General features: G+C 40.3%; 1 protein-coding gene across 1 annotated transcript; it reads right to left on the bottom strand.

Moving 5' to 3' along the window:
* Nucleotides 1–2,469: 2,469 nt before the first annotated feature.
* On the bottom strand, nt 2,470–23,957 carry HSD17B11 (hydroxysteroid 17-beta dehydrogenase 11). The gene is made up of 7 exons (XM_036457119.2): nt 23,502–23,957; nt 20,379–20,486; nt 16,808–16,939; nt 15,408–15,514; nt 10,151–10,288; nt 6,839–6,955; nt 2,470–3,285 (listed from the first exon to the last, which is right to left on the bottom strand). Exons 1-7 carry the CDS (start codon nt 23,712–23,714, stop codon nt 3,195–3,197), a joined length of 906 nt encoding a protein of 301 aa, XP_036313012.1. The 5' UTR covers nt 23,715–23,957; the 3' UTR covers nt 2,470–3,194.
* Between the last annotated feature and the right edge of the window lie 1,021 nt (nt 23,958–24,978).

The following is a 24,978-nucleotide window of genomic DNA, read 5'->3' as shown; positions in this document are numbered from 1 at the left end:
GGATATGATGTCTAATGTAGATTAAGACTCTTCCAATATTTTCAGGCTTAGCCAAAACTGGTTTGTCTCAGTGGATAGAGTGTCAGCCTTCGGACTGAAAGGTCCCAGGTTTGATTCCGATCAAGAGCATATATCTTGATTGCGGGCACATCCCCAGTAGGGGGTGTGCAGGAGGCAGCTGATCGATGTTTCTCTCTCATTAATGTTTCTAACTCTCTATCTCTCTCCCTTCCTCTCTTTAAGAAATCAATAAAATATATTTTTTTAAAAAAAGAAAAATACATATTTTTAGGCTCTGCATTTTATTTATTTATTTTTTAAATCCTCACCTGTGTGTGCCCTGCACTGGGAATTGAACTCGTGATGCTTCAGAGCTCCAGGGTGACAGCAAGGACTCAGAGAAGGGCTTTATGGTTTGTCATTGGAGGGTGGGTTTCTTGCCATAGTCAGGATTTCTTTATCCCACAAAAGATCAAGCCATTGGTCCTAGTATAGGACCACAATAGTTGACATAAGGAGTTGTCTTCCTCTTTCACCCCAAAACAATGTAAGCCTCTGATTTTTGTGTGACCTTCAGAAGCAGCCCTATTAATGGCTGCAAACCTGATGAAAAGTAGGTTCAGAGATAAGATTAACTTCATTCACATGACAAAAGTTTTCAAACTTATAGTCATAGTAGCGATTGCCTGATGTTGGTGAATTGTAGCAAGCTTTTTTTTCTTTTCTTTTTCTTTTTTTTTAATGCCAAGAACTAAATTCAGAATCCCAACAGCATTCATTCCATCATCTGCCTTCCCACAGGGTTGGGCTCCACCTCTGAAGTTCCTCTGGGTTCCCACTCACTCCTGCTGTGTTCACAGCCATTTCAAGTCCTTCAACAATGCCTGCTGCACAGGGATTGCTGGGGGATTGAAAAGGGAAACTGTGCCTTGTATGTGGGTAACATTTAATAAAAATTATTGATTGCCATTCTGTCAGTCTAATATCCAAGAAGCATTACTTCACCATATTGGTTAAGGCCAAAGTTCATCCACGTGCTGATTTCAGACAACTGTGTTAAGAGCCAAAACATGTGATGAAACGTGGCAAGTTATTAGTGCACTTTGAACCTCGGTTATCTCATTGAAGTTTCACTATCAGCTTTCTCCCAGCCTTTCTCCTCATGGTTCCACTGGGCAAACTGGAACAGGTATAACTTAACTAAAAGAATTATCTATTACATTTATTTCAAAATGAGAATGAGTTAGAAGCTGACTGTACAGACTCCTAGTGTCATTCTCATAGACTAGAGGCCTGATGCACGAAATTCTTGCAAGGTCCTTGGCCCCAGCTCCCGCCCACCACCCCCACCACTGCTGCAGCCAGGGACCTCTGCTGCCTCTGCCTCAGTGCCTCCCCCCCCCCCCCCCCCCCCCCCCCCCCGCCCCACAGCTTTGTCCAGAAAGAAGGATGTCTGGAAGCATGTCCAGTCTAATTAGCATATTACACTTTTATTATTATTGATACTATAGTAGGGTGCTACTACAGTACGACAAATGTATGGAGAGGAATCGAAGTCACAATATTCAAACGTAATGAAGATTTGGAAATCAGGCATTTTTACTGAGATGTGTCTTTATTTCAACTAAATGTTGAAAATAGTCCAACAGCCAAAGCTGGTTTGGCTCAGTGGTAGAGCGTCGGTCTGTGGACTGAAAGGTCCCAGGTTCAATTCCGGTCAAGGACATGTATGTACATTGGTCGTGGGCACATCCCCAGTAGGGGGTGTGCAAGAGGCAGCTGGTCGATGTTTCTCATCAACGTTTCTAGCTCTCTATCTCTCTCCCTTCCTCTCTGTAAAATATCAATAAAATATATATTTTTTTAAAAAAAAGAAAATAGTCCAACAGTAATTATATTTTGATTCTCTATATTAGAGGAAAGTAGTTGATGGACAAAAAGAAGACATTTATGTAGGAATGACACATTCTGAAATTATCTTGTATGGTCTAGAATCTAAAAAATAACTTTCCTTAGACTGTCATATGGCCCTTAGAATCTGCAGTGGCATTGATATTACTTGTTCAATAAGTCAAGTGTTTAAGGTAACACCTGACACATGTTGAATAAATATTAATTCCTGCTTATAAAATGGATAAAAATCTTTTACCATGAAGTGTCTGAACCTAAATGTGGTTCATTTGCTACGTTTCACAGGGGTCGGTTACTCAGGTTTAGGTTTCCTGAGTATGAACTTTCTGATCTAAGAACAAAGTTCTTTACGTCACATGCATATTCTTTACTTCATGTGTCTAACACAGTCTTGAAAATATTTTTAAATAGAAATCCAACAAACCTATTATTTTTTCAATTTATAAGTCTGAACTTATACATCTCACTGAGTCTCACATCTGAGATATTTCCAGATACAAAAAACAAAACGAAAAAAACCCCAAGACCTTTGAGTACATAATCCATTTCCCTTTCAGCTGAAGATTAAGCCGTGTTTTATTCAAAACACAAAGATGGAAACACCACAACTTTAAGTTTGATCCATTTATTATTACTGTCACTTATGCGTACATTCTTACATTTATCTCCCTGAAATCCCAATGATGTTTTTTATTTTATTTTATTTATTTGCAACATGTGTCCACTTCTGGTTTCCCTGTGCTGAAGTGTTTGTCACTGAACTATGAGGTACTTCTCAAGAAACAGTGGTGATGTGTAGGACAAAATGTTTGAACATTTCTTATATCACATAAAAATTCCTTGTGCAATGCTACTAGATATAGTCCTTCATTATATTTAAAGAGCTTGAGATTTCCACTTTATATACAATAGGGAAAAGAAATATGTGAATTATATAAAATTTAAGTATAATTAAAAATAAAAATATATCTTAAACATTTATAGTACAAAGTTTGCAAAGCCTTCAGATGAGCCACACAACCAGAAATTATTGTAAAACTGCTTTTATTCTTTTCCTCCATTTCCCACAAGGTAATTGCTCAGATATTTATCTCTTTGTATTATATAAAATTAGCTTTCAGCTAAAAACAGTGATAATAAATGAGGACCGCCAGAGCCTCAAAAGGTGATATTGAAAAAAAAAAAAAGATAAGAAAAGCAGAAGTCCAAACATTAAAATTCTGATTAACGTTGGATGAAATCAACTTAAACCTGGTTAAATCAATTTTCAAAAAACCAAGCACTTATTCTCCTTTACTTTTATATCCAATAACTGCATCAAACTTAACATCGATCTTCCGTTTTAAAATTGACAGGAAACGCTCAGGAAACATCCTAAAAGAAAGATTTATAAATATAATTAGGAAATTAATATCAAGTGCATTTTTAAGATATCTTCTCTTAAAATACTTGTATTTGTCATGCATCATGTCCATGTTCATTTTAAACAAGATTAAGATTTTAACACATAGTCACTACTATATGTTCTTTCCAAGTAAATCCACTTTATTTTCATAAGGAAAAGAAAGGTTTAATTCTTTAGAGCAGAAGTGACTTGAAATATTTGTTTTTAAAAATAAATATACTAAAAAAATAATAATAAAAATAAATAAATATACTCTACATTTTTCAAAAGATATGTGAAATGAGGTGTATAGAACTCAATAGTTGAGATGCTAAAGGCTTTATTACCCCCCCCCCCACACACACACACACCTGACATTGGAAAAGAAGTGAGAATAAGAAATAATTTTATACTTTATAATCTAGTATATTATCAAAATGGCCCATTAAGAGCCTGGGGAAGTAGAACTGCTCAATAAAATGCAGACAACATACTTGGTTTTCAGCATAATGCTGAACAAGTTATTTTAATTTTTGAGTTCAAATTCCTCACATGAAATGAAAAAATTAACACCTACCCCTCAGAGTTACTTGAAGATTCAATGTGTTAATATAAAATGCCTTACACACAGTGATAGACATCTAGTAGGACTAATTTTTTTCTCCCCACTCCATAGTTAAGGATATTGAGGAAAAGGTCACATTCCAATGAGTCTGAGAGAAACTAAATAGACTATGTAAGTTAGTGTAACTATATACAGACATCTGCCTGGCGGGCATTCAAATACAGTTTGGAAATTGAGCACTGAACATTCATAGAAGAAAATCAGGCAATGGTAACAGTGGTAATCTATATCTATAAAAGCCTAAGTGACTATTGCAACCGAACAAAAGACTGAACAGGCTGCCTGGGGCAACTAGGCTGGTGGGGTGGGGGGGGGGGTTAGTGAGGGGCAACCGAATGATGGAGCAGCAGGCTATGTGGGGCAACCAGACCCACAGTGGGGGCAGTTGGGGGCCACCAGGCTGGCAGTGGGAGGGGCAGTTGGGGTCACCAGGTTGGCAGGGGGACAGTAAGGGGTGACCAGACTGGTAGAGAGATCAGTTAGGGCAACAAGGCCAGCAAGAGGGGCAGTAAGATGTGACCAGGTTGATGGGGGGGGGCAGTTAGGGGCTACCAGGCCAGTGGCTGGGGTGACAGTTGGGGGCAACTAGGCTGGCAGGGGGGGCAGTTGGGTGACCAGGTCAGCAGGGGGGGGTAGTTAGGGATGATCGGGCAGGCAGGCAGGTGAGCAGTTAGGAGCCAGTAGTCCTGGATTGTGAGAGGATGTCTGACTGCCAGTTTAGTCAGGGGGATCGAGCCTAAACCAGCAGTTAAGACATTCCCTGAGGGATCCTGGATTAGATAGGGTGCAGGCTGGGCTAAGGGGACTCCCCCTCACCCCCAAGGCACAAATTCGTTGCACCCAGCCTTTAGTTATAATAGTAACGGTGATAGATAACATTTATTGAGTATTTATGGGGTACTAAATACTTTAAATGCCTTATTTTATTTATTCCTCATAGCCCTATAAGTCTTAATGTTGTCTCCATGTGGCAGATGGAGAAAATGAACTTCAAAAAGTTAGACAACTCATCCATGTTCATGTTGCAAGCAAGTCACACACACACAGCTTCGCCTAACTCCAGAGCACAAACCTTGAGTCTCTGTGTTAAAGGTTTAGGAAACAGAATTAACTTATTCAACCAGCAAACATTCTGATGCTGGAATGTGTCTATCCATTCTTCCAAGTGCAGAGGATACAGTGAGGAAAACAGGCCAAATTCCTTCCCTCACAGAGTTATATTCTAAAGCATTGTAATCACTGAGTGCCTGCTTCGGTGATGAGACAAATCGAATGCTAACACCTCAGAGGCTTTAACTTGTTTACCCACCAAGAAGATGCTCCGGCTTTACTGCCGAAACCTCTAAAGTATGTTCAACCATAGTCCCTGAGCAGAAGGCGCTAAAAACCCGGCATCTGTCCTAATGCTTTTGGTCTCTTACATTTTTCTCAGTCTCTAGGTCTGTAGTTCTCAAAGTATGACCTTTGAACCAACTACTTGTGGCAATTGCCTGTTAAAATAAAGATTTCTGGGTCCCAACTCAAACTTCCTATATTAAAATCTCAAGAGGTGAGGAAGCTATTTTTTAAATATATATGATATTTTAAATTTTATTTTAGAGAGAGAGGAGAGAAACATCCATCGGCAGCCTTCTGCACGTCATCTACTGGAGACCGAGCCCACAAGCTGGGCACGTGCCCTGACCAGAATCGAACCAGTGACCTTCTGGGGCACCGACCAGGGCAGGAATCTATTTTTTAAACTGACTTCCCCAGTGGTCCCAATACCCTACCATGAGGGAGAAGCTAGATTCTAGGAACAGGAAGAGTTTTGTTTTGTTTTTAACCTTAGGCGCCTCTTCCGCTTCCCCTCATTGCCTGACCAGCCTCTCCGGCACACAGCTTTCCCAGGTGAGTGACGAGACCATGTGTTAGGAGGAGGCATTCTTTAAACCAGTGCTTTCCAATCCTGAGGCTGCATTAGAGTCATCTCTCAGACACCAGGCCACACCAGACCAATGAACTCAGCATCTTGGGGAGTAGGCCTCAGGCACTAGCATGTTTAAAACTCCCAGGTGAATTCCAATGTGCACCAAAGTTGAGAGCTAATGGTCTAAAGAAATGCTCCTAAATCAGAATATGCACACAGATCACCTGTGGATCTTATTAAAGTGCAAATTCTGATCCGGGAGATCAGGAGAGTCTGCATTTCTAACAAGCTCCCAGGTCTGCAGATGCTGTTGGCCCGTGGACCACATCTGAGGTAGCAAGGCTCGAGGACCTCTACAATCACTTAGCAATGCCTGTGCTTCAGTATGATTTCGCACAAAATGAGAGCTCAATGATTATCTGCTGTATATTTATTTATTTCTTTTCATTTTTTTAATTAAGGTATTATATGTGTACATATTTTACCATTGCCACCCCCCACTCCCATACATGCCCTCCCTCCCTAGAGTTTTGCGTCCATTGGTTATGCTTATATGCATGCATACAAGTCCTTCGGTTGATCTCTTATCTCCCCCATATCTCCCTACCCTCTATCTGCTGTATATTTAAATGAATATATAAAATGTAACTTATGGCTTTCTCCAATATCATTGTCCTATCATTCCATTATGTACTAATGTTTAAAAACGGTCTTTCTTCATATTTATTCATTTATAAGACTTCCAAAATATTAAAAAAATAAATATATAAAAATTTAAATAAATTTCTTTAAAAACATTTAAAAACCTGTGGAAATTATTCAGCTCATTTACCCAATTGCTATACTAATCTCGCTTCAATCATTAACAAATGTAGTTTAAAAATTAATGGATCCTTTAAACCTATCATTTTTGTTAACTTAATTCCATTTCATTGTACAAAGATGTAGTCATAAATCTGAGTAAAAACATGTAGGATGAATATTCATAATGCTGGCAAACATTGCTTACCTCTCCACCACAGTTAAAAGCTTTACCGTAGATGGAACAAAAATCATCTTCTGCTCAGTCAGAACTCCCTTCATCAGCTTGCTCACCACCTCCTCAGGTTCCAGGGTGGGTCCCAAACTGAAATCAGAAGCAAATCATTTCACGGAGGCTTCCGTTTTAATATAGTGCTAAACAAATCTAGCCCATCCTAAGTATTCCAAGATAGTAGCTGCTTTGGCACTAATGACAACAACCATTTACATGGTGTTTAGTATGTACGGCCCACCGTGCTAAGCATTTCTCACAGGTTATCTCTTTGAAATTTCATAACACCCTATGAAGGAGAGACCATACTCCCTACTATGCAAATGAGGAGTATAAACATAACTAAAACTCAAAAAATAATTTAGCTAGATTAAGACTGATAAATTCTCTTTTAAATCTTCAGAAGCTTTGGGAAAGAAGTTAGACACCACTATGCAAGTGCAATTATATACTAAGATGTTTTAGTGAATAAATTCTAAAGTGTCATGGAATTAAAATACAGGAATGTGTCTGGTTTTAGGTTCTTGATGTCTATATGAAATGCTAATATGGCTTTGATGATCTGACTTCACCACTCTATTAGGTCTTTGTTTCATTTCCGGTGTTGTTACTTAGTTCCATGTTATATCTTCACTGTTTAATCAATCACCCTGGTATATGTTCTACTGAGTAGCATGCAATCCCTAAAAAGTGACCTTTATTATCTGGGTGTTAGAATAAATGCACTCAGGATGGATGGAGTTGCACAAGACTTGGTCCTGAGTTTTTAACATCTTACTAATGATTTAGATAAAAAGATACATAAGTAAATAAACTTCTCAAATTTTCCAATGTCACCAAACTGGGTGACTAACATTTTGTGGAGGCAGATGTTAAATTTTGTGATTAGTTAAGAGAAGTGAGACAAAAAGAATTGGATGAGATTCCTTATGAACAAATACAGAATGGGTCGTTCAGAGAGATTACATATGCAGTAAAGACGGGACAAATAAGAAAAGTAGTATTATACCCAGCCAGTGTGGCTCAATGGTTGAGCTTTGATCTATGAACCAGGAGGTTGTGGGTTTGATCCACAGTAGGGGCATGCAGGAAGCAGCCTATCAATGATTCTCTTTCATCCCTGATGTTTCTATCACAGGGGAGCAGGCCTAAGCAGCAGTCTGGCATCCCTCTTTGGAAGGCGCCGGGGCGATCAGGGGAAGGCACCACTTCCATCACCCTGCTGCTGCTGCCACTGCCACTGCCAGCCACCAGCCTTCCTCAGCCCTTGCAGTCACTGCAACATCTAGAAGACATCTGGTCTATCTGGTCTAATTAGCATATTAGCCTTTTATTAGTATAGACTAGAGGCCTGGTGCACAACATTCGTGAACTTGGGAAGGGGGTCCCTCAGTTTGGCCTGCACCCTCTGACAGTCTGGGAGCCCGCAGGGGATGTCCGACAGACGGCTTAGGGGGGCAGGCCTAAGCCAGCAGTCGAACATCCTCAGCACTGCCTTGGAGGTGGGAGAGGCTCCCGCCACTGCCACTGCGCTCACCAGTCATGAGCTCAGCTTCTGGTGTTCTGACCACCAGGGGGCAGCTCCTACATTGAACATCTGCCCCCTGGTGGTCAGTGTGCATCAAGGCCACTGGTCGTGCCCAGGTTCGTTCAATTTGCATATTAGCCTTTTGTTATAGAAGATTGTACTAGTGGAGCTTTGCCAGAAGAGGGCACTCCAGCCCAGATCTACTGACACCAAACCGCATTCAGAAGATCTGTGGGGCAACTGAGAGGCACATTCAATTCTCAGCCTCGTGCAGCCCTGTTCTGGGGGTGAGGGGGAAAAAATCCAATTATAATTTTTAAATATCTGCTGTCTGTTTTTAACTGCTGAAAGACAGTCCAAGTGAGGGAAACTTGGCTCAAATATATTATTTTAGTACTTAAATTCTGAAAATAATGGAGGAAATTGGCAAATCCTATCCTTGGGTATGATGCCTCTTCCTTTGACACCGCCTTTCAGTTTTAGTGAACTATTTTAATTAATTTTTATTGAGACATAATTGAAACATCACACGGTGTAAGTTTGAGGCGTACTACGTGTTGATTTGATATAGTTACATATTGCAGTATGATTATCACCACAGCATGAGCATAATTATGTCATGCCACATAATTATTATTTCTTTTTTGTGGTGGGAACAGTAAGATCCAACTTCGAAGTTTTTAATACAGTACTATCTATAAACATCATGCTGAGGGAAGTGAGCAGTTTACTTACTGTTTCTAGAATCGCGTGTGTAATATTATGCTAGTTACATACAATTTAGACATTTAATCTGTGCATAGGAAAATGTCTAGATTAGAAGGATGTTCATCGAAATGTTGAGTAGTTTCAACTGGATAGAAGATTTTAAGAAATTTTAAAACAAAACTTTCTTATTTGTACATTCCTGTTTGCTGGAATTTTTAAAAAGTATACATTATGTTTACAAAAACATTAAAGCTATTCCCAAAAACAGGAAACATTAAAATCAACTTTAGAGCAGATCCTTACAATTTTACTTTTTAACCAAGGAAACATCACGGTCTGGTACTCAATCTGGTAGATTAGCTCTAGATTAGCAAAGGAAAGTGTTTTTCACAGTGTGGGCCTCATCATCTCCATCAGAATGGCCTGTGACGCTTGTTAAACATACACAGTTCCAAGTCCCCAACCCAATTATAATACTAACTATCCCGTCCCAACCAAACCAAATAAAATTCAGCATCCCTGCGGGTGGGTCCTCTACACGGTTCCCAAGCACTCATAGAAATGTGTGCCTACTTATGTCTAAGAACCATTGCTTAGAGCAGTGTTTCCCAAACTTTTGACATATGTGTACCCCTTCTATAATTTTTATAACACTGAGTACCCCTCGTACTCATGAGAACATAGAATTAGGTGCAGCTAAGCACGGTTCAGTGCATATCCCCACCAAACTCCGGTGCAACTCGTACCCCCACCAAACTCTTCCCGAATCCCTGGGGGTACACGTACCACACTTTGGGAAACACTGGCTTAGGGGAAGAAAAAGGGGAGGATTAGCAGGTTCACCTGGGTCATTCATATGAACACTTGTATACATTCTCTCCCTCTCTGTCTCTATACCTGTTTTCACACAATCTACAGAAGCTGAAATTGAGATGAGTGAAGGACATTGAATACCAGGTATTTAAAGGATTAAAATACTTAAGAAACCCCACAGAGTGGCTCATTCTCACGTAATCGCCAACCCTTTTATCTCCATTTCTGTCTCAGCTTACCTGGTGCTTGGGTTTTTGATGAAGCCGGTGTTTATGAAATTAGGGCAGAGACATGAGGTTTTGACTCCAGTTCTTCCCAAGGCCGCCAGTTCGTCAGTCAAAGCTCTGTGGAATCCCACAGCAGCAAACTTGCTGGAGCTGAAAATACACAGAGAGAGGTTGCAAAATAATTCAAGGAAACTGCTGCTTCTGTTTAATTCGGAAATCTGTTTTCCTTAGGTAAGTGTGGCCCCCTGCTGAGAAGTGTGGGCAGCACTGGGATCTCAAAAACACCCAGCCCAGACCTGCTGACACAGAACCTGCATTCAGAAGATCCTTGGAGCAACCGAGGCACATTCAAGTCTAAGAAGCACTGACAGGCCTGGCAGGTGTGGCTCAGTGCTTGAGCATTGACCTAGGAACCAGAAGGTCGCAGTTCCATTCCTGGTCAGAGTACATGCCCCTTTTTGAGGGCTCAGTCTCCAGTTGGGGGCATGCAGGAAGCAGCTGATCAATGATTCACTCCCATCACTGATGTTTCTGTCTCTCCTTCTCCCCTCCTCTCTGAAATAAAATAATAATAATAATAAAAAAGGAAGTACTGACTGCACCCCAACATCATTTATTTATCAGTGACATCTGAGGAGATTTAAATGTTTTGTTAGGGATATTGGTAGGGTGCTTCTTTTGTTGTTGCTGTTCCCATAAAATTGAATGGCACTATAGGCTACTCACTGTTTAATATGTTCATGAAATTCATTGGAAAAATTCCCTGCATAAATTCTTTTCTTCCTTTAAGTCTCAGCTTGACTTCCTCAAAGAGGCCTTTCCTAACCCCTGGTCTAAATTATTTCCCCATTATATAATAATCTTCAGTTTTCCATCAGAGCATATTTGGAAAGAGAAAAGACATTAACCATATTTTAAGTGGGTATTATGATTCCAGTTAGGTGTTTAGAAAAACAATTTTATTGAGATATAAATTCACATACTATATAGACTCATTTAAAGTGTACAATTCAATAGTTATTAGAATATAACATTCATTTAAAAAAAAAACTATGTGAAAAATATATGTAACAAAATTTGAAATTTTAACCAATTTAAAGTGTGCAAAGTTCAGTGGCATTATCAGATAGATTATTCTTCTAGAAATCTATATGGATTAGCAATTATATAAAGTAGCTCTAAATTCTTATACATTAACCCGTGCTTTGGGAAATACAAAGTTGTGGAAAGTTCTCTTTAAATTTATTGAATTTTAGAGAGGAAATGGGAGGGAGGGAGGGAGGGAAGGGAGAACAAAGAAAAAGAGATAGAGAGATGTGAGAGAAAAACAGTTGCATACCATGCAGAAATTGAAAATGATGTAGCACATATACATTTATTAACAGGCAAAAAGCTTATTTTAAATTTTTTAAAAAAGCAAGATCATGTACATAGATTTTTTTTTTTCAAGGAATGACTATATATATCTGCATGTAAAATGCCCTAACTGGGCCAGTGTGCTCAGAGGTTGAGTGTTGACCTGTGAACCAGGACATTTCCGTCTGATTCCTGGTCAGGACACAAGCCCAGGTTTCAAGCTACGATACCCAATAGGGGGCAATCAGGAGGCAGCCAATCAGAGATTCTCTCTCGTTGATGCTTCTATCTCTCTCTCCCTTCCTTTCTCTAAAATCAATAAAAATATATTTTAAATAAATAAAAAAAGTGCCCTAAAAATTCTAACAAATGCTTACCAAGGTTTTTTCTTTCCTGCATGGTGAAATTATCAGTAAATTTTCTTTTTTCTTTTCCTGAAATGTATTTTCTAATTTTTTTAAGTGAATCAAGAATGCAGGAATATATTAAAACTCAAAGTTAATGATCTTGAATGTGTTAAAATAATTTTATGGTTTTGAACCTTTGAGTGCGTTTTTTTTTTTCCTGCACTTTGTAACAGTATATTACATTTCTTATTCTTAGCAATCTGAACTAATATTTCTTATTCCAAATTATTATTATTATTATTATTATTTTTAAAATATATTTTATTGATTTTTCACAGAGAGGAAGAGAGAGGGATAGAGAGTTAGAAACATCGATGAGAGAGAATCATCGACCAGCTGCCTCTTGCACACCCTCTACTGGAGGTGTGCCCGCAACCAAGGTACATGCCCTTGACCGGAATCGAACCCGGGACCTTTCAGTCTGCAGGCCGATGCTCTATCCACTGAGCCAAACCGGTGCCTGCCCAAATTATTTTTTTAAATAACATTTCATTACAAGCTAAGATCAGAACTCAGTCTTACCTTGTCTTGCCATACCGCTAACTTTCATGCTTACAAATTGGCTATTTGAATTGACAAGATGTATTAGCCAGAGTTTTGTGGCACTAAATTGCTTTCTTTTTAAAAATCGAGACACCTTTGGACAAAATACTTAGTAAGCAGCAAGGGAACACAATCAAAGGACTAGCCTCTCTCATCATGAATTCAGTTTTTCCATCTTGCCTTTTTACACATTAATTGTTAAAAATGTTGAACTATAAATCCAAAAGAAATTGACTCGTTTTCTAATAGGTGATTAGAGTCGTAATAGATTCTTTTGCCATGGCTGCAGCAACTCAGGATAATGATAGCTGAAGGCTGAATTACAGAGCCTAAAACAGGTAATTCTGGGTCCCCTCTGATTTCATTCTAACAAATAGGAGCAGAGCATATATGATTCATTCCACTAGGACAAAGCATTGTGGAAGCTAAACTGAAAGGTGTGTAAACAAAGAGTGCCAATGTCATGACACAGAAAATCAATAGGTATCCTCCTGCTATCGAACACTTGCAGAATTCCAGACACTATGCTAAGTGCATGACATTACATGATTTAAACTTTATAGCATCCTGATGAGTTAATTAGTTGCTATGGATGAGGAAAATGACGCATATATAAGTTGAGTAGCTTGCCAAAGATCACATAAGGTTAGTTAAGTGATTAAGTCAAGATTTTAAACATCATTACTCATAGTAATCATGCCTGTAAACAATGCAAATGTCCATCAACAGTGGGAGGATAATAAATAACTGTTTACTTATATGATGCAATACTAGATGGGCATGAAAGTGATTAAACTACAGCTACTAACAACAACATGAATAAGTGTTACAACCATAGTGGGCTTCCATGCATATAAAGATCAAAAATAGGCAAAATAATCAATGGTATAACAAGTCAATATAGGCATTTCCTCTGGGAAGGAAAGAGGAATTGGTGATTGGGAAGAGGCACTTCTGTAAAGTTCTGATTTTGACCTGCATGGAGGTTAAATAGCTGAGTCCACCTTGAAGTAACTTATTGAGCGGTACATTCATGATTTCTGCATTTTGATAGGTGTATGTTATACTTCAGTTTATGTTTTTAAAAGCAGCATCTCAGTTTAACCGCCCAATCGGTGATAACAACAGCTGATAAACATTGTATTCTGCTTGGTGAAGTCCTCCGTCTCTGTGCAAGCTCTGCCATTGATCTGATATTGAGCAAAAACCAGAGCCAGCTGAATTTTAGATAACTGTGGTCAGTAAGGATCACAGGCTGCAGCTCAGGCCAGTGAGAGCCGAGGGTCCACCCGGGAGTCCTGGGAGGGCGAGCACAGCACGGGTCTGTCCCAAAGCTGCATGTGTACACACCACCTGTGTAGCTGCACCCCAAATGCCGCCTCTGTGTGAATTTGAAAAGGCCACTTCTCTCCTCAAGCTATTTTACTGCCTACACATCTGGAAAATCATTCACATGTAAAATGACCTGAATGCGAGCAGCGTCCCCTAGAATTGTGCAGCACACAATCTGCACAGCTGGGTATGTTGTTCCAGCTCCGACAATACCTGAGAAGGACCTTTCCTTCTGTTGACAGACCATCACCAGTCACCATGATAAATCTCTTTCTCACACACAAAGCACATTCTCGCTTGACTTTCTCTGCAAACCTCAGTGGTAGAACCAACTCAGAATCAGAAGAACTACGATGTTCACTGTGGCAAGGGAAGGAGGAAGCCCAACAGGACTGATGGCCCTGTTATGTTCTCTAATTAGCTGGGACGAAGACGGAATTTGGCAGGGCAGTGGCATGTCATGTGCTAGCCATGTAAAACTGTGCTAGCCTTTGATGGTAGCGGCCAATCTCCTAACTTAAATTTACTTCGAAAGAGGCAAGGACTATAGATCTGTTCTATGACTGCTTCAGCAATTATTTCATCTTAAAAAACAATAACAACAAAAAACCCCACAACTCAATCCATGATTATATTTATTTTTAAAACTATTATAAAACAAATAAATGGTCAGAAAGGAAAAAAGAAAACAAAAAGAATAAAATAAAAATCACTTTTATTGCCATTACCTGAGAATAACCACTCTGTAGGTGTGGTTAGATAAATGGATTGGTATATATCTTTGCAAACTTACGTATTCATATTTTTGTTGTTAAGCCTCACCCAATGACATTTTTTCCTTTTTTTTTTTTTTTTTTTTTTTTGAGAGAGAGAGAGAGAGAGAGACTGAAAGCCCTGGCTGGTTTGGCTCAGAGTGTCGGCCTGCCCACTGAAAGGTCCCAGGTTCGATTCCGGTCAAGGGCATGTACCTTGGTTGTGGGCACATCCCCAGTAGGGAGTGTGCAGGAGGCAGCTGATCGATGTTTCTCTCTCATCAATGTTTCAAACTCTCTATCCCTCTCCCTTCCTCTCTGTAAAAAAATCAATAAAAATATATTTTAAAAAAAGAGAGAGAGTGAAAGGTAGGAAGAGAAGAAAGTGAGTGAGTGAGAGAGAGAGAGAGAGAGAAAGAGAGAGAGCGGGAGAAAGAGAGAGAGGGAGGGAGAGAGGTGGGCGGGGAGAGAAAGAAGCATGATGTTGACAGAATCACATCAGTTAGTAGCTCCCATACACTCCCTGACCAAGCTGGGGATCAACCTGCAACCCAGCCACGTGCCTCTGCCTGGGAATGGAACCCGAGACCCTTTGATGCTTGGGCGGACACTCTAACTACTTATTTACACCGGCCAGGGCTAAAATTATAAATATTAAGTTCTGTTCATGGTATTGCTCTTATTTTATAATCTCTTGCTACTAAAAGAGATAAAAAAAAAATTTTGAAGCAGTTGGCTTCTAATTGGGTAATTTCTCTGTAGCCACCTCTAGAGTGGTCAACAGAGTAGGGGGGATTAATAGTTGATAATGTTGTTACACAAGAGATTGTGCAACAAAGCTAAGCATAGCAACCAATGAAAACACACATGTTCACTTACCAATAAGCCATTAAAAAGGGAACTGTAGTGTGCCCAGCTGCTGAAGCCACAGTGACAATGTGGCCATGATTATTCCTCATCATAGCTGGAAGAAATGCCTTGGTAGTCTAGAAGTAGTTATTATAAAACAGGGGAAAAAAATTATCTCTGATTTGCAGACCCATGGGAAATATTTTGAAACAAAGATACATTCTGTTAACATTGTTCCTGACAAAAATTAAAATACCTACATTAATTGCCAAATGTGGCAACCTAAGGCAATTGGGTAGGAAAATTAAGGTAAACCATGGGTACTGAAAACTTTAAGAATCCATCTCATTTAAATTGCAAACAACTTATGTCCACTAGTCCACCACCTTTTGTTAATGATATATTCTATCTTAATGTGAAATTGTTAGGAAAGAGTTTGCCATAAAAATATTGAAGTGAAAAGCAGTCTTCCAATCATCACTGAAGGACCCACACAATATTTCCTGAGCGCCTATTATGTGATGGGGATTCAGAAACAGGTAAGACAAAATCTTACATTTCAAAAGAGGCAGAAAGATAAGCAAATTCCTAAGTCATAAAAATGCAGATAGGTATCAACAACTTGGGAATGTTAACATGACATAATACTGCATTTTTTACCAAATAACTCCAATATTCTTTTGAGATTACTCATCCCAAACATTCAGGGTCCCTTGAAGAAACTGACTATTTGGGCAGTAGACTCCTCAGAAACTTTGTATGTGTGTGTATTTAAGACCTTGAATGGTGATTTTCATAATAAAGTTTGCATTTGGAGCCAGGATATAATGGGAGGCCTGGGTCTCATTAGACTACAAAAAGCAAGAGTTCCCCTTTTATAGAACCACTGAAGATAACTCAGAGTATCCCTAATCTCTTCTTCATCTTTAAACAGACAGAGACATGAGAATCTAGCTTAGAATGAAAACATAAATACCACCTGAGGTTTATTACTATTTATTTATTATTATTAATATTTTTTAAGGGGGAAGGAAAAATACCTGATGAAATTTGATTGTAGCAAAAAGAAAAATGATCTAGCCCCAGCCAATTTTGCTCAGTGGATAGAGCATCAGCCTGAGGACTAAAGGGTCGCAGATTTGATTCCGGCCAGGGGCACATGCCAGGGTTGTGGGCTCGATCCCCAGTAGAGGGCATGCAGGAGGCAGCCAATCAATGATCCTCTCTCATCATGGATGTTTCTCTCTCTCTTCCTCTCTGAAGTCAATAAAAATATATTTTAAAAGAAGAAAAATGATCTTTTTGTATATTATCCCCGGTACCTAGCAAAAACTTTAGCATTGAGTTGATATGTCCTTATATCTAATGAAAGCTTCACTTAAAATTTAATCTTCAAGTTTTACAAGAAGACTGAAAGAAATCATACTTACCCAGAAATGTGCAAGTACATTAACCTCAAAAGTCTTTTCAATTTGAGGGTCTTGTGTAGCAAACAGATCGGCTGTATAGACCACACCGGCGTTATTTACCAGAATACTAACATCTCCAACTTCTGTCTTCACCTTTAAAAACAAGAAAAATATCTGTATAATTAAGAAGTATGCAGGTAGGTTTGCATGCAATGATTACTTTTGAAAGTGTGTATTTTTTTTATTAGCTGTGTGTGTGTGGGGGGGAATATAATTTTGAATCTATGTGCCAACATGAAAAAAAAAAAAGAGAACTTTTTAATCTTAGGTAATTAATTTCAAAATAACTCTGTGTGTACATTTTCTTTTGCAATTTAGTCTCTTGACTTTGCTCTATCGATTATAGCTCAGGAGGCATGTGGCTAACAAAAACGTAACTCGTGACAAATAAGCACCTTTATTTTGAAAATACTACTTTCAAAGGTAAGGGGAAAAAAGGTTAATTAATTGGCAAGTGCAGGGACTATTATGAGGAACTATGTAAAACCGATGACACCATTAAACTAACCTACATCCTCTACTTATTTTGATGGTACTCCATTCTCTTGCTCCCCAACCTTTCTCCATGAAGTTGCAGTAGACTGAAGGGCTAGCAATGCAGGAGTATCTTATTCTATATTTCAGGCTGCTGGGTGGGTAGAACTCTAGGGCAGCAATGCATTTTGTTATACATTGTGTTCCGAACAAAAGCAAGCCTCTGTTAACAGAGCTATCATTATTTAGATAACTCTGCGGTGTCTTGGGGGACTGAGGGGCAGGTGGCAACTAGCCTATTAAAAGCTTTCACATATGTAATTGCCATGCATTTTACAGAACTTCACTATCTCCTTGAACTCTCACATGATTCTTTGAGATAGCAACTCTTAGTATGCTCATTTTCATGAGAAACATGAAACCCAGAATGGCTCACTTTCTTGCCAAAGGTCACATGGTGACTAAAGGTCACATGGAGTTGGGGCTCTCCCAGATTTACTGACCTCAGAGATCAGGACACATCGCAGACCTCAAACAGAGGGGAAGTCACGAGGGGGAGGCCCCTCACCATCCCAGAAGGAAATCAGTTCCTCAGTCACGCTTTCATCAGGTTGTATTAAATTATTAGAGTCAAGGTAAGTTATTTTGGTCCTTAATCAACACATTTTTGTTCCTATATCCACATCTCTAGCACAATAGGAAAATTGTTGTTTAGAATAATGCCCCTACATTGAGAAAAACAGCACCTTTCCTGTGATTGAATTTATGAAGCTGCTGTAATGCTTCCAAATTACCATGACTCAAAATATAAATTACTAATAAATAAATAAATAAATAAATAAAATATATAAAAATTATTGTTTCATATTGCCAAAGTTTTGCTCAGACCCTCTGGCCCTTCTGTCATCCTCCCCATCATCACCCATTGTCTTTCCCCAGAATGAGAATGTTGATTTAAACATCCTATATAATAAAAGGCTAATATGCAAATTGAATGGCGGAATGAACAGGTTGCTATAATGCATACTGACCACCAGAGGGCAGACGCTCAATGCAGGAGCTGTCCCCTGGTGGTCAGTGTGCTCCCACAGTGGTAGTACCACTCAACCAGAAGCCTGGTTCATGGCTGGCGAGTGCAGCCTCTTCCACCTCCATGACAGCAATAAGGATGTCTGACTGCCATCTTAGGCATGCATGGGAGTGGGCCTAAGCTGTCAGTCACACATCCCCTGAGGGCTCCTGGACTGCGAGAGGGCACAGGCTGGGCTGAGAGACACTACCAACTCCCTGAGTGCACGAATTTCATGCACTGGGTTTCTACTTTCTTAATAATGAAAGAATAATAATTAATTAATATTTATTAATAATTATTAATTAATAATAATGAGAGCCAAGAGCTTTATTATTTAGGTGACATAAAAGTGTCCTGATATCAAAACAGCCTCATCAAAATAGCTGCTTCAAAATATCTGGTAATCATTTGCTATTGTGCATACTCTGTTCAAGCACACAGTTTATCTTAGAACAATTTCTGTGAAAACACTATGCTTAAAATAACATGGAATGGTTTCAAATAATAAAGTTATCTTTCCCAGAAAAGCCTATCCTCAAATGAGTCTGGAAATGAGTGTGTTCCATTTAGATTAAGTAACACTATTAAATCCCCTTAATATTGGCTGATAACAAAATTACATAGATTTTGTTATGTTTCTATTATTGTTAGCAGGAGTACCTGGATGTTCATAAAGGTAAGGAGCAAAAGGGATCAGAACATTATTCAGCCCAATAAGCCAGCGAGCTGATATGGGCCATAAGCCTGCTTGTTTCACCAGGAAGTAACAGCTTCATACACTCCCCAGGGCTCACCCTAGGAGACCGAATATCCCAAGCAGGCCCCCATTTCCCCTGGCAACAGTATAACACTAACAAGTAATCCTTACCACGTGACTACTGAGCACCAGGTATTGTTCTAATAACTTCACATCATTAATTCATTTAATCCTCACCACAGCCCTATGAGGTAGGGACTGCTGTGATCCCCATTTTATAACTGAGGAAAGTTAGGCACAAAGAGGCTGGGTAATTTGCCCAAGGTGATAAAGCCAGTATTAACTGGAAGATTACCTCATCTCCATGAAGGAAAATCATTATTAACGTAAGTAAACTAGTTATGGTGAGGAATGCAGATGTTTCTTACCCAAAGGCCTTGATCTTACGCCCTTTCCTGAAGGCCACTTCCCACCACTAGCCTGGGTAATGTCTACCGACTCTACTGACCTAGCAAAGGCCTCACCAACAACAGAGGCATCAATTAGAAATAAAAGACTATACTTTAAAATAGAAGTTAAGATGTTCTCAAAACTAAAATTCCAGAGATTCTCAAGTCTTGGCAGAATCAGAATCTTTATACTGTACTGAATCAGAATATCCAGGGGTGAGGTCCAGGAAGGTCTATTTTAAGGAATTTGCCCAGATAATTCTACTGGCCTTCCTACTGTTACCACATTTAGTTAACAAGCTTATTCATGAATGTGTTCAGAAGAAACACCATTATATATATATATAGCACAGCTCAGTTATGTATAGATTAGGCAGATACTGCTTTATAGAAATAGATATGTCTATGCTCAAAGCCTGATAAGCCGTAATCTTATCTTCCTAACTCAGTTCTTTGACCGGAGTTCAGAAGACTGTTAGTGATTCTGCTGCGTCATCCTAGGATTTACCTGCATCAAAATCAGATGGGGAGGTGTGGGTGCAAGGATACTAAACATGCAAATTCCTGGGCGCAGCTCTTGACCCACTCACTGAAAGAAAATTTCTGGGGTGCCTATTTTTTTTTCTCTCTCTTTTAAACAAGCTGCCTGGAAGATTTTGGAACACATTAAATTCTGGAACCTCAGTTCTGGGCTTTAGTTCTGGGTCTGCCCACTAGCTAGCTGTACAGCCTTGGGCAAATCACCAACTTCTGTTAGTTTGTCTGCATCATGACTGGGCCATCTCCAAAATCCCTCCCAGCCCTGACACAAGATGATTCCAACCAAATGTGAAATGTCACCTTCTTCGCCGAGCTGTAAATATCTTCTCGGTTGCTGCAGTCTACCACAAAGGCATGTGCCTGAGCACCCAGTTTCCTGCATTCAGCCGCTGTTTCCTCAATGCCATGCTAGGAAAAGCAACAAAGAGGCAGGGGAACACAATAATGGTGAGCGAACTATAACAACAGCTGAAAATCATTAAAGGGAGTCAGAATCTTGGAACAGGGATTGGGCAAGAATTCAACTGACACATTTTTGACAATGCTTTGCAGAGCTTCTTTTAGCTGGAAGTGAAATTGAAAGCAAGCTTTGAAAAATAAGATAAAAATCTTAAAATTTTGTATGATTAATTTTGCATTGGGAATGTATATAGGTATGAGAGTATATTCCAGATTAGGCTTTAAAAAATAACACTAAGCTTTTTTTTTTCTTCTCTGTCACTAAAAGTTACTCATGGCCATCAATTTTCTGGCTACAAAATAAATAAGGAGTTAACTATCATTCATTCACTCATTCCCCCCAACATTTTAATGTGTAGGTCATATCCATGGTGCTTAGAAGAAACTTATGGACACAAATATGAACGAGCCAGAGTCCTAACCTCAGTGAGCTCAGTGTTGTAGAAAGAGGGAAAAAAAAAAAAAAAAAAAAAAATATATATATATATATATATATATATATATATATATATATATGTGTGTGTGTGTGTGTGTGTGTGTGTGTGTGTGTGTGTGTGTGTAGGACCATCCAGAATTGTTATTTTATATATATATATATATATATATATATTTTATTAATCCTCACTCAAGGATATTTTTTTACACTGATTTTTAGAGAGTGGAAGGAAGAGGGGGAGGGAGGGAGAGAGAGTAGAAGAGGGAGAGAGAAACATGGATATGAGAGAGGCACATCGTGTCCAATCCAGGCTGGGGATTGAACCTGCAAATAAGGTACCTGCCCTTGCCCCGGAATCAAACCCGAAACCCTTTGGTGGGTGGGCCGAAGCTCTAACCACTGGACCATGCCAACCAGAGTGAAACTGTTTTTGTTTTAGAATAAAGGATTGGATATTGGCGGTTTCATATGGTTCAAACTAACATATTGTGATAAGTTTATTAACAGATCTACAAAGAGTTACAGGAACACAGAGAAGGGTCATAGTGCAATTCTAGAAGAGGACGTACCCGAGGTGGATCTTAAGCCTGAGCAAAGCAGCTATGCAAAGAGAGGGCAGGACACGCCAGACAGAGTGTAAGTGAAGGAGAAAGATAAGCCGAAACAGGGTTGGCTCAGTGGATAGAGCGTCGGCCTGCAGACTTGAAAGGTCCCGGGTTCGATTCCGGTCAAGGGCATATATCTTGGTTGCGGACACGTCCCCAGTGGGGGGGGTGCAAGAGGCAGCTGGTCGATGTTACTCTCTCGTCCCCAGTAGGGGGTGTGCAAGAGGCAGCTGGTCGATGTTACTCTCTCATCGACGTTTCTAGCTCTCTATCTCTCTCCCTTCCTCTCTGTAAAAAGATCAATAAAATATCTTTTTTTTTAAAGGGGGGGGGGGGAAAGACCCTCTGGGGAAGCATTAGGAGATTGGTGATGCTGGGTCATAAAGTTCAAGGCCAAGAGGAGTCCATATTATGTCACAGTAAGTGTGCACTATTTGGCATATACTGAGGGCCAGAACCTGTGCTTTGTGTGCAATATCTGATGTCATCCTTCCAGCCCTCTAAGGTAAGTACTATTATTTCATCAATTTTTCAGAAAAGGAACCTAAAGCTCTAGGGCAGTGGTCGGCAAACGGCAGCTCATGAGCCACGTGAGTGTGGCTCTTCCACAAAATACCACGGCCTGGGCGAGTCTATTTTGAAGAAGTGGCATTAGAAGAAGTTTAAGTTTTAAAAAAATTGGCTCTCAAAAGAGATTTCAATCGTTGTACTGTTGATATTTGGCTCTGTTGATTGATGAGTTTGCGGAACCCTGCTCTGGGGCGTTACCCAGGGTATTGGGTACATTATCAATGAAGTAGTAGAGACGTCAGATGAGTCTGACCCCACCCTACCAGAACACTTCCTTGTCAGCACCAGACTAGGCTGGGCCTAGTTTGTATTTTTCATTGAATGTGTCATTATTTAATGTCTATTTTCCTTACTATAGCGAGGGCATCTGACCCTGTGTCCTGTTTGCCCTGTGTTCCTAAAATCTAGGCAGCAGAGACTCAGGAAGTACTTGTTGATTGCTCTCTCAATTACCACACACTGGGTTGGCCATGTCGATCATCTAACTTCTCATCCCATAAATTCGTGCTTACATCATTGTTACCGATGTGTGAGGTATGGCATTTCAGGCAGCGTGCTTCCAGGAACCTCTTTGTACATCAATCACTAGCCCTGGCTCCTGTGGCTGTTGGTTGAGCATCCTCCCATGAACCAAGAGGTCACAGCAGGCCCAAGGGCCAATCTGCAGTAGGGAGCTTGCAGGAGGCAGCAGATCCATTGCTTCTCTCCTTCTCCCTCTCAAAAATCAACAAAAACATATTTTTTTTGAAGAAAAAAAAAAGTAAAATTCTAAGTCCCCCTCTCTTCCTTAAGCCTATACCTATTCTGATAAAAATGACATTAAAGCTTTTCTTTTTTGTTGTTTTTAACTAAAATGTGTTTTGTTTTGTTTTTAAAGTACTCTTGGAAATTACTATGGCATAGTAATGTTGCTTTCTGTTGGGTATCTTACACCCTCTTATCTCAATTAACTGCAAGTAGGATTTTTTTTTTCTCCCTTAATAGGTACAACCCTCTTACTCGTTTATTATACTAGCTAAAACTATTACTTTTTCCCTGTGATTAAGACGGAGGGATCAGTGAAATCAAGTTGAGGAGGAAATCACAAATTGCTTCCAGGGCAACAGTGAGGATACATTTACATGTTAAATGAGCAGGTCCCTGTATCACATGGTCATAAACACATTCATTAATCCGTGTCTCCCTCCCCCCTCCCCCCTCACCCCCTATCTATAACTTGGCAATAGCAGTTTTTCCCTACCTCCTCCTTCACAGCTCATGCTGTCAGGGCTTGCCGCCTGCAGCACGCACACATGCCCACCGATTACAGGTACCAGAGAGGGGGAAAGGGCAAAGCCCCACACGATTTACTACCTTATTGATGTCCCACAGCACCAGCTTGCTTTTCAGCTTGGCAAACTCATAGGCGGTCAGCCTCCCGATGCCGTGGCCGGCTCCCGTAATCAGGACGACTTCTCCCGCCACCGACTTCCTCTTCTTGGGGATGAAGGACTTGAGGAGAGACTCCAGGAGGAAGATGAGCAGCAGGGGCAGGAGCAGGAGGCAGTCCAGGACGAGCTTTATCATGGTCGCTGCTGCTGCTGCTGCTGCTGCTGCTGCTGCTGCTGCTGCGAGGATGTGGGGTGCTTACCAATCACTCCCTGAGCTGCAGAAGGGGAAGGGGAGGGTGGCTCCCTCTAACCCTAGAGAGAGAGAAGGAAGGAGTCCAAGGCAGAGCGAGGCAGGGCTTCTCTATTAAAGAGAAACAACTCCGAAACCGTTCCTTCCGCGGGGCTGGGCCAGGGGCGGTCCCCGGCCATTGGCTCGGGCAGCGGCTGCTCCGGGCTGGGCGATCGGGGAGGGACAAAGTCCGCGGGAGGGCAAAAGCCAAAGTCGTCTTTCACCCACTGCCTCGCCTCCTCCCGGGCCAACCTCCGAGGGAGGGCGGAGGGCTGGTGCCGCCTAGTTTCCTAAATTGGATGCATTCCTCTTAAAGTTACAAGGGTGATTGGTAGCGTCCGCAGCCCAGATGCTCCTGTGGAGCTCGCTGGCTGCCCACGACTCCTGGTTAGTGATGCGAACAGCGTGTCTGTCTTCAGTGACCCGGCGGGACGGCCGGGTGTCCCGCTGAGAAAGGAGGCCACATCGTATTTTAGGTTGAGCTAAGCACAATGTTTGGAGGACAGAGGACTTCGTGGGACAACAAGTAATCAAGGCCCAGGAAATACCTGATCATATTAAAGGGGATTGTTTCCATAAGGAAGAGCTGTATATTTGGATAACCCTTTTCACTCAACCTATTAGAATTTGTGAAAAAATAAAAACAAAAACAAAACAAACCCAGGTTAATAAATCACTGTCTCCAGAATGGGTAATAAACTAGAAAGAAAACGTTTGTTTCAAAATTGTAATTTTTGGTTTAAGAGCCTATATTCGGGAGTATTCAATATGTAACTGGTGATTTTTATTTTTTTATTTTTTCAAATCCTAGTGATTGGTGATTGAAAGAAAAGACCAAACTCTGGGCTTGTGTGCAGTGAAGAGCTTAATGTCTCTTGCACGTATTTTTTCCAATTCCGTTTTTGACAGTAGTTTTATGGGGACTTTTTGCAATACATTAACATCTCTTCTCAGGAAGCGACTTTTGTCAGGAGGGGAACTAATGGTTGCCCTTTTATAGTTAAGAGGCACGAGCAAGAAATGGAAGTTCACAAGGAATTCGTACTCCTTCCTCTTACTTCGCAGCCTACACTGTGAGAGGGAGGAAGGGGCGGTGACAGTCATGGCGTTCTTGGAAGTTCTGAATCTCCTCTGCAACTCTTTCTTAGGCCCCCAAATCCAAGTTTACAAA

Source organism: Pipistrellus kuhlii, unplaced genomic scaffold (assembly GCF_014108245.1).
Source record: "Pipistrellus kuhlii isolate mPipKuh1 unplaced genomic scaffold, mPipKuh1.p scaffold_m20_p_1, whole genome shotgun sequence".
Lineage (NCBI taxonomy): Eukaryota > Metazoa > Chordata > Mammalia > Chiroptera > Vespertilionidae > Pipistrellus > Pipistrellus kuhlii.
This window is presented reverse-complemented; position numbering and strand designations above follow the sequence as displayed.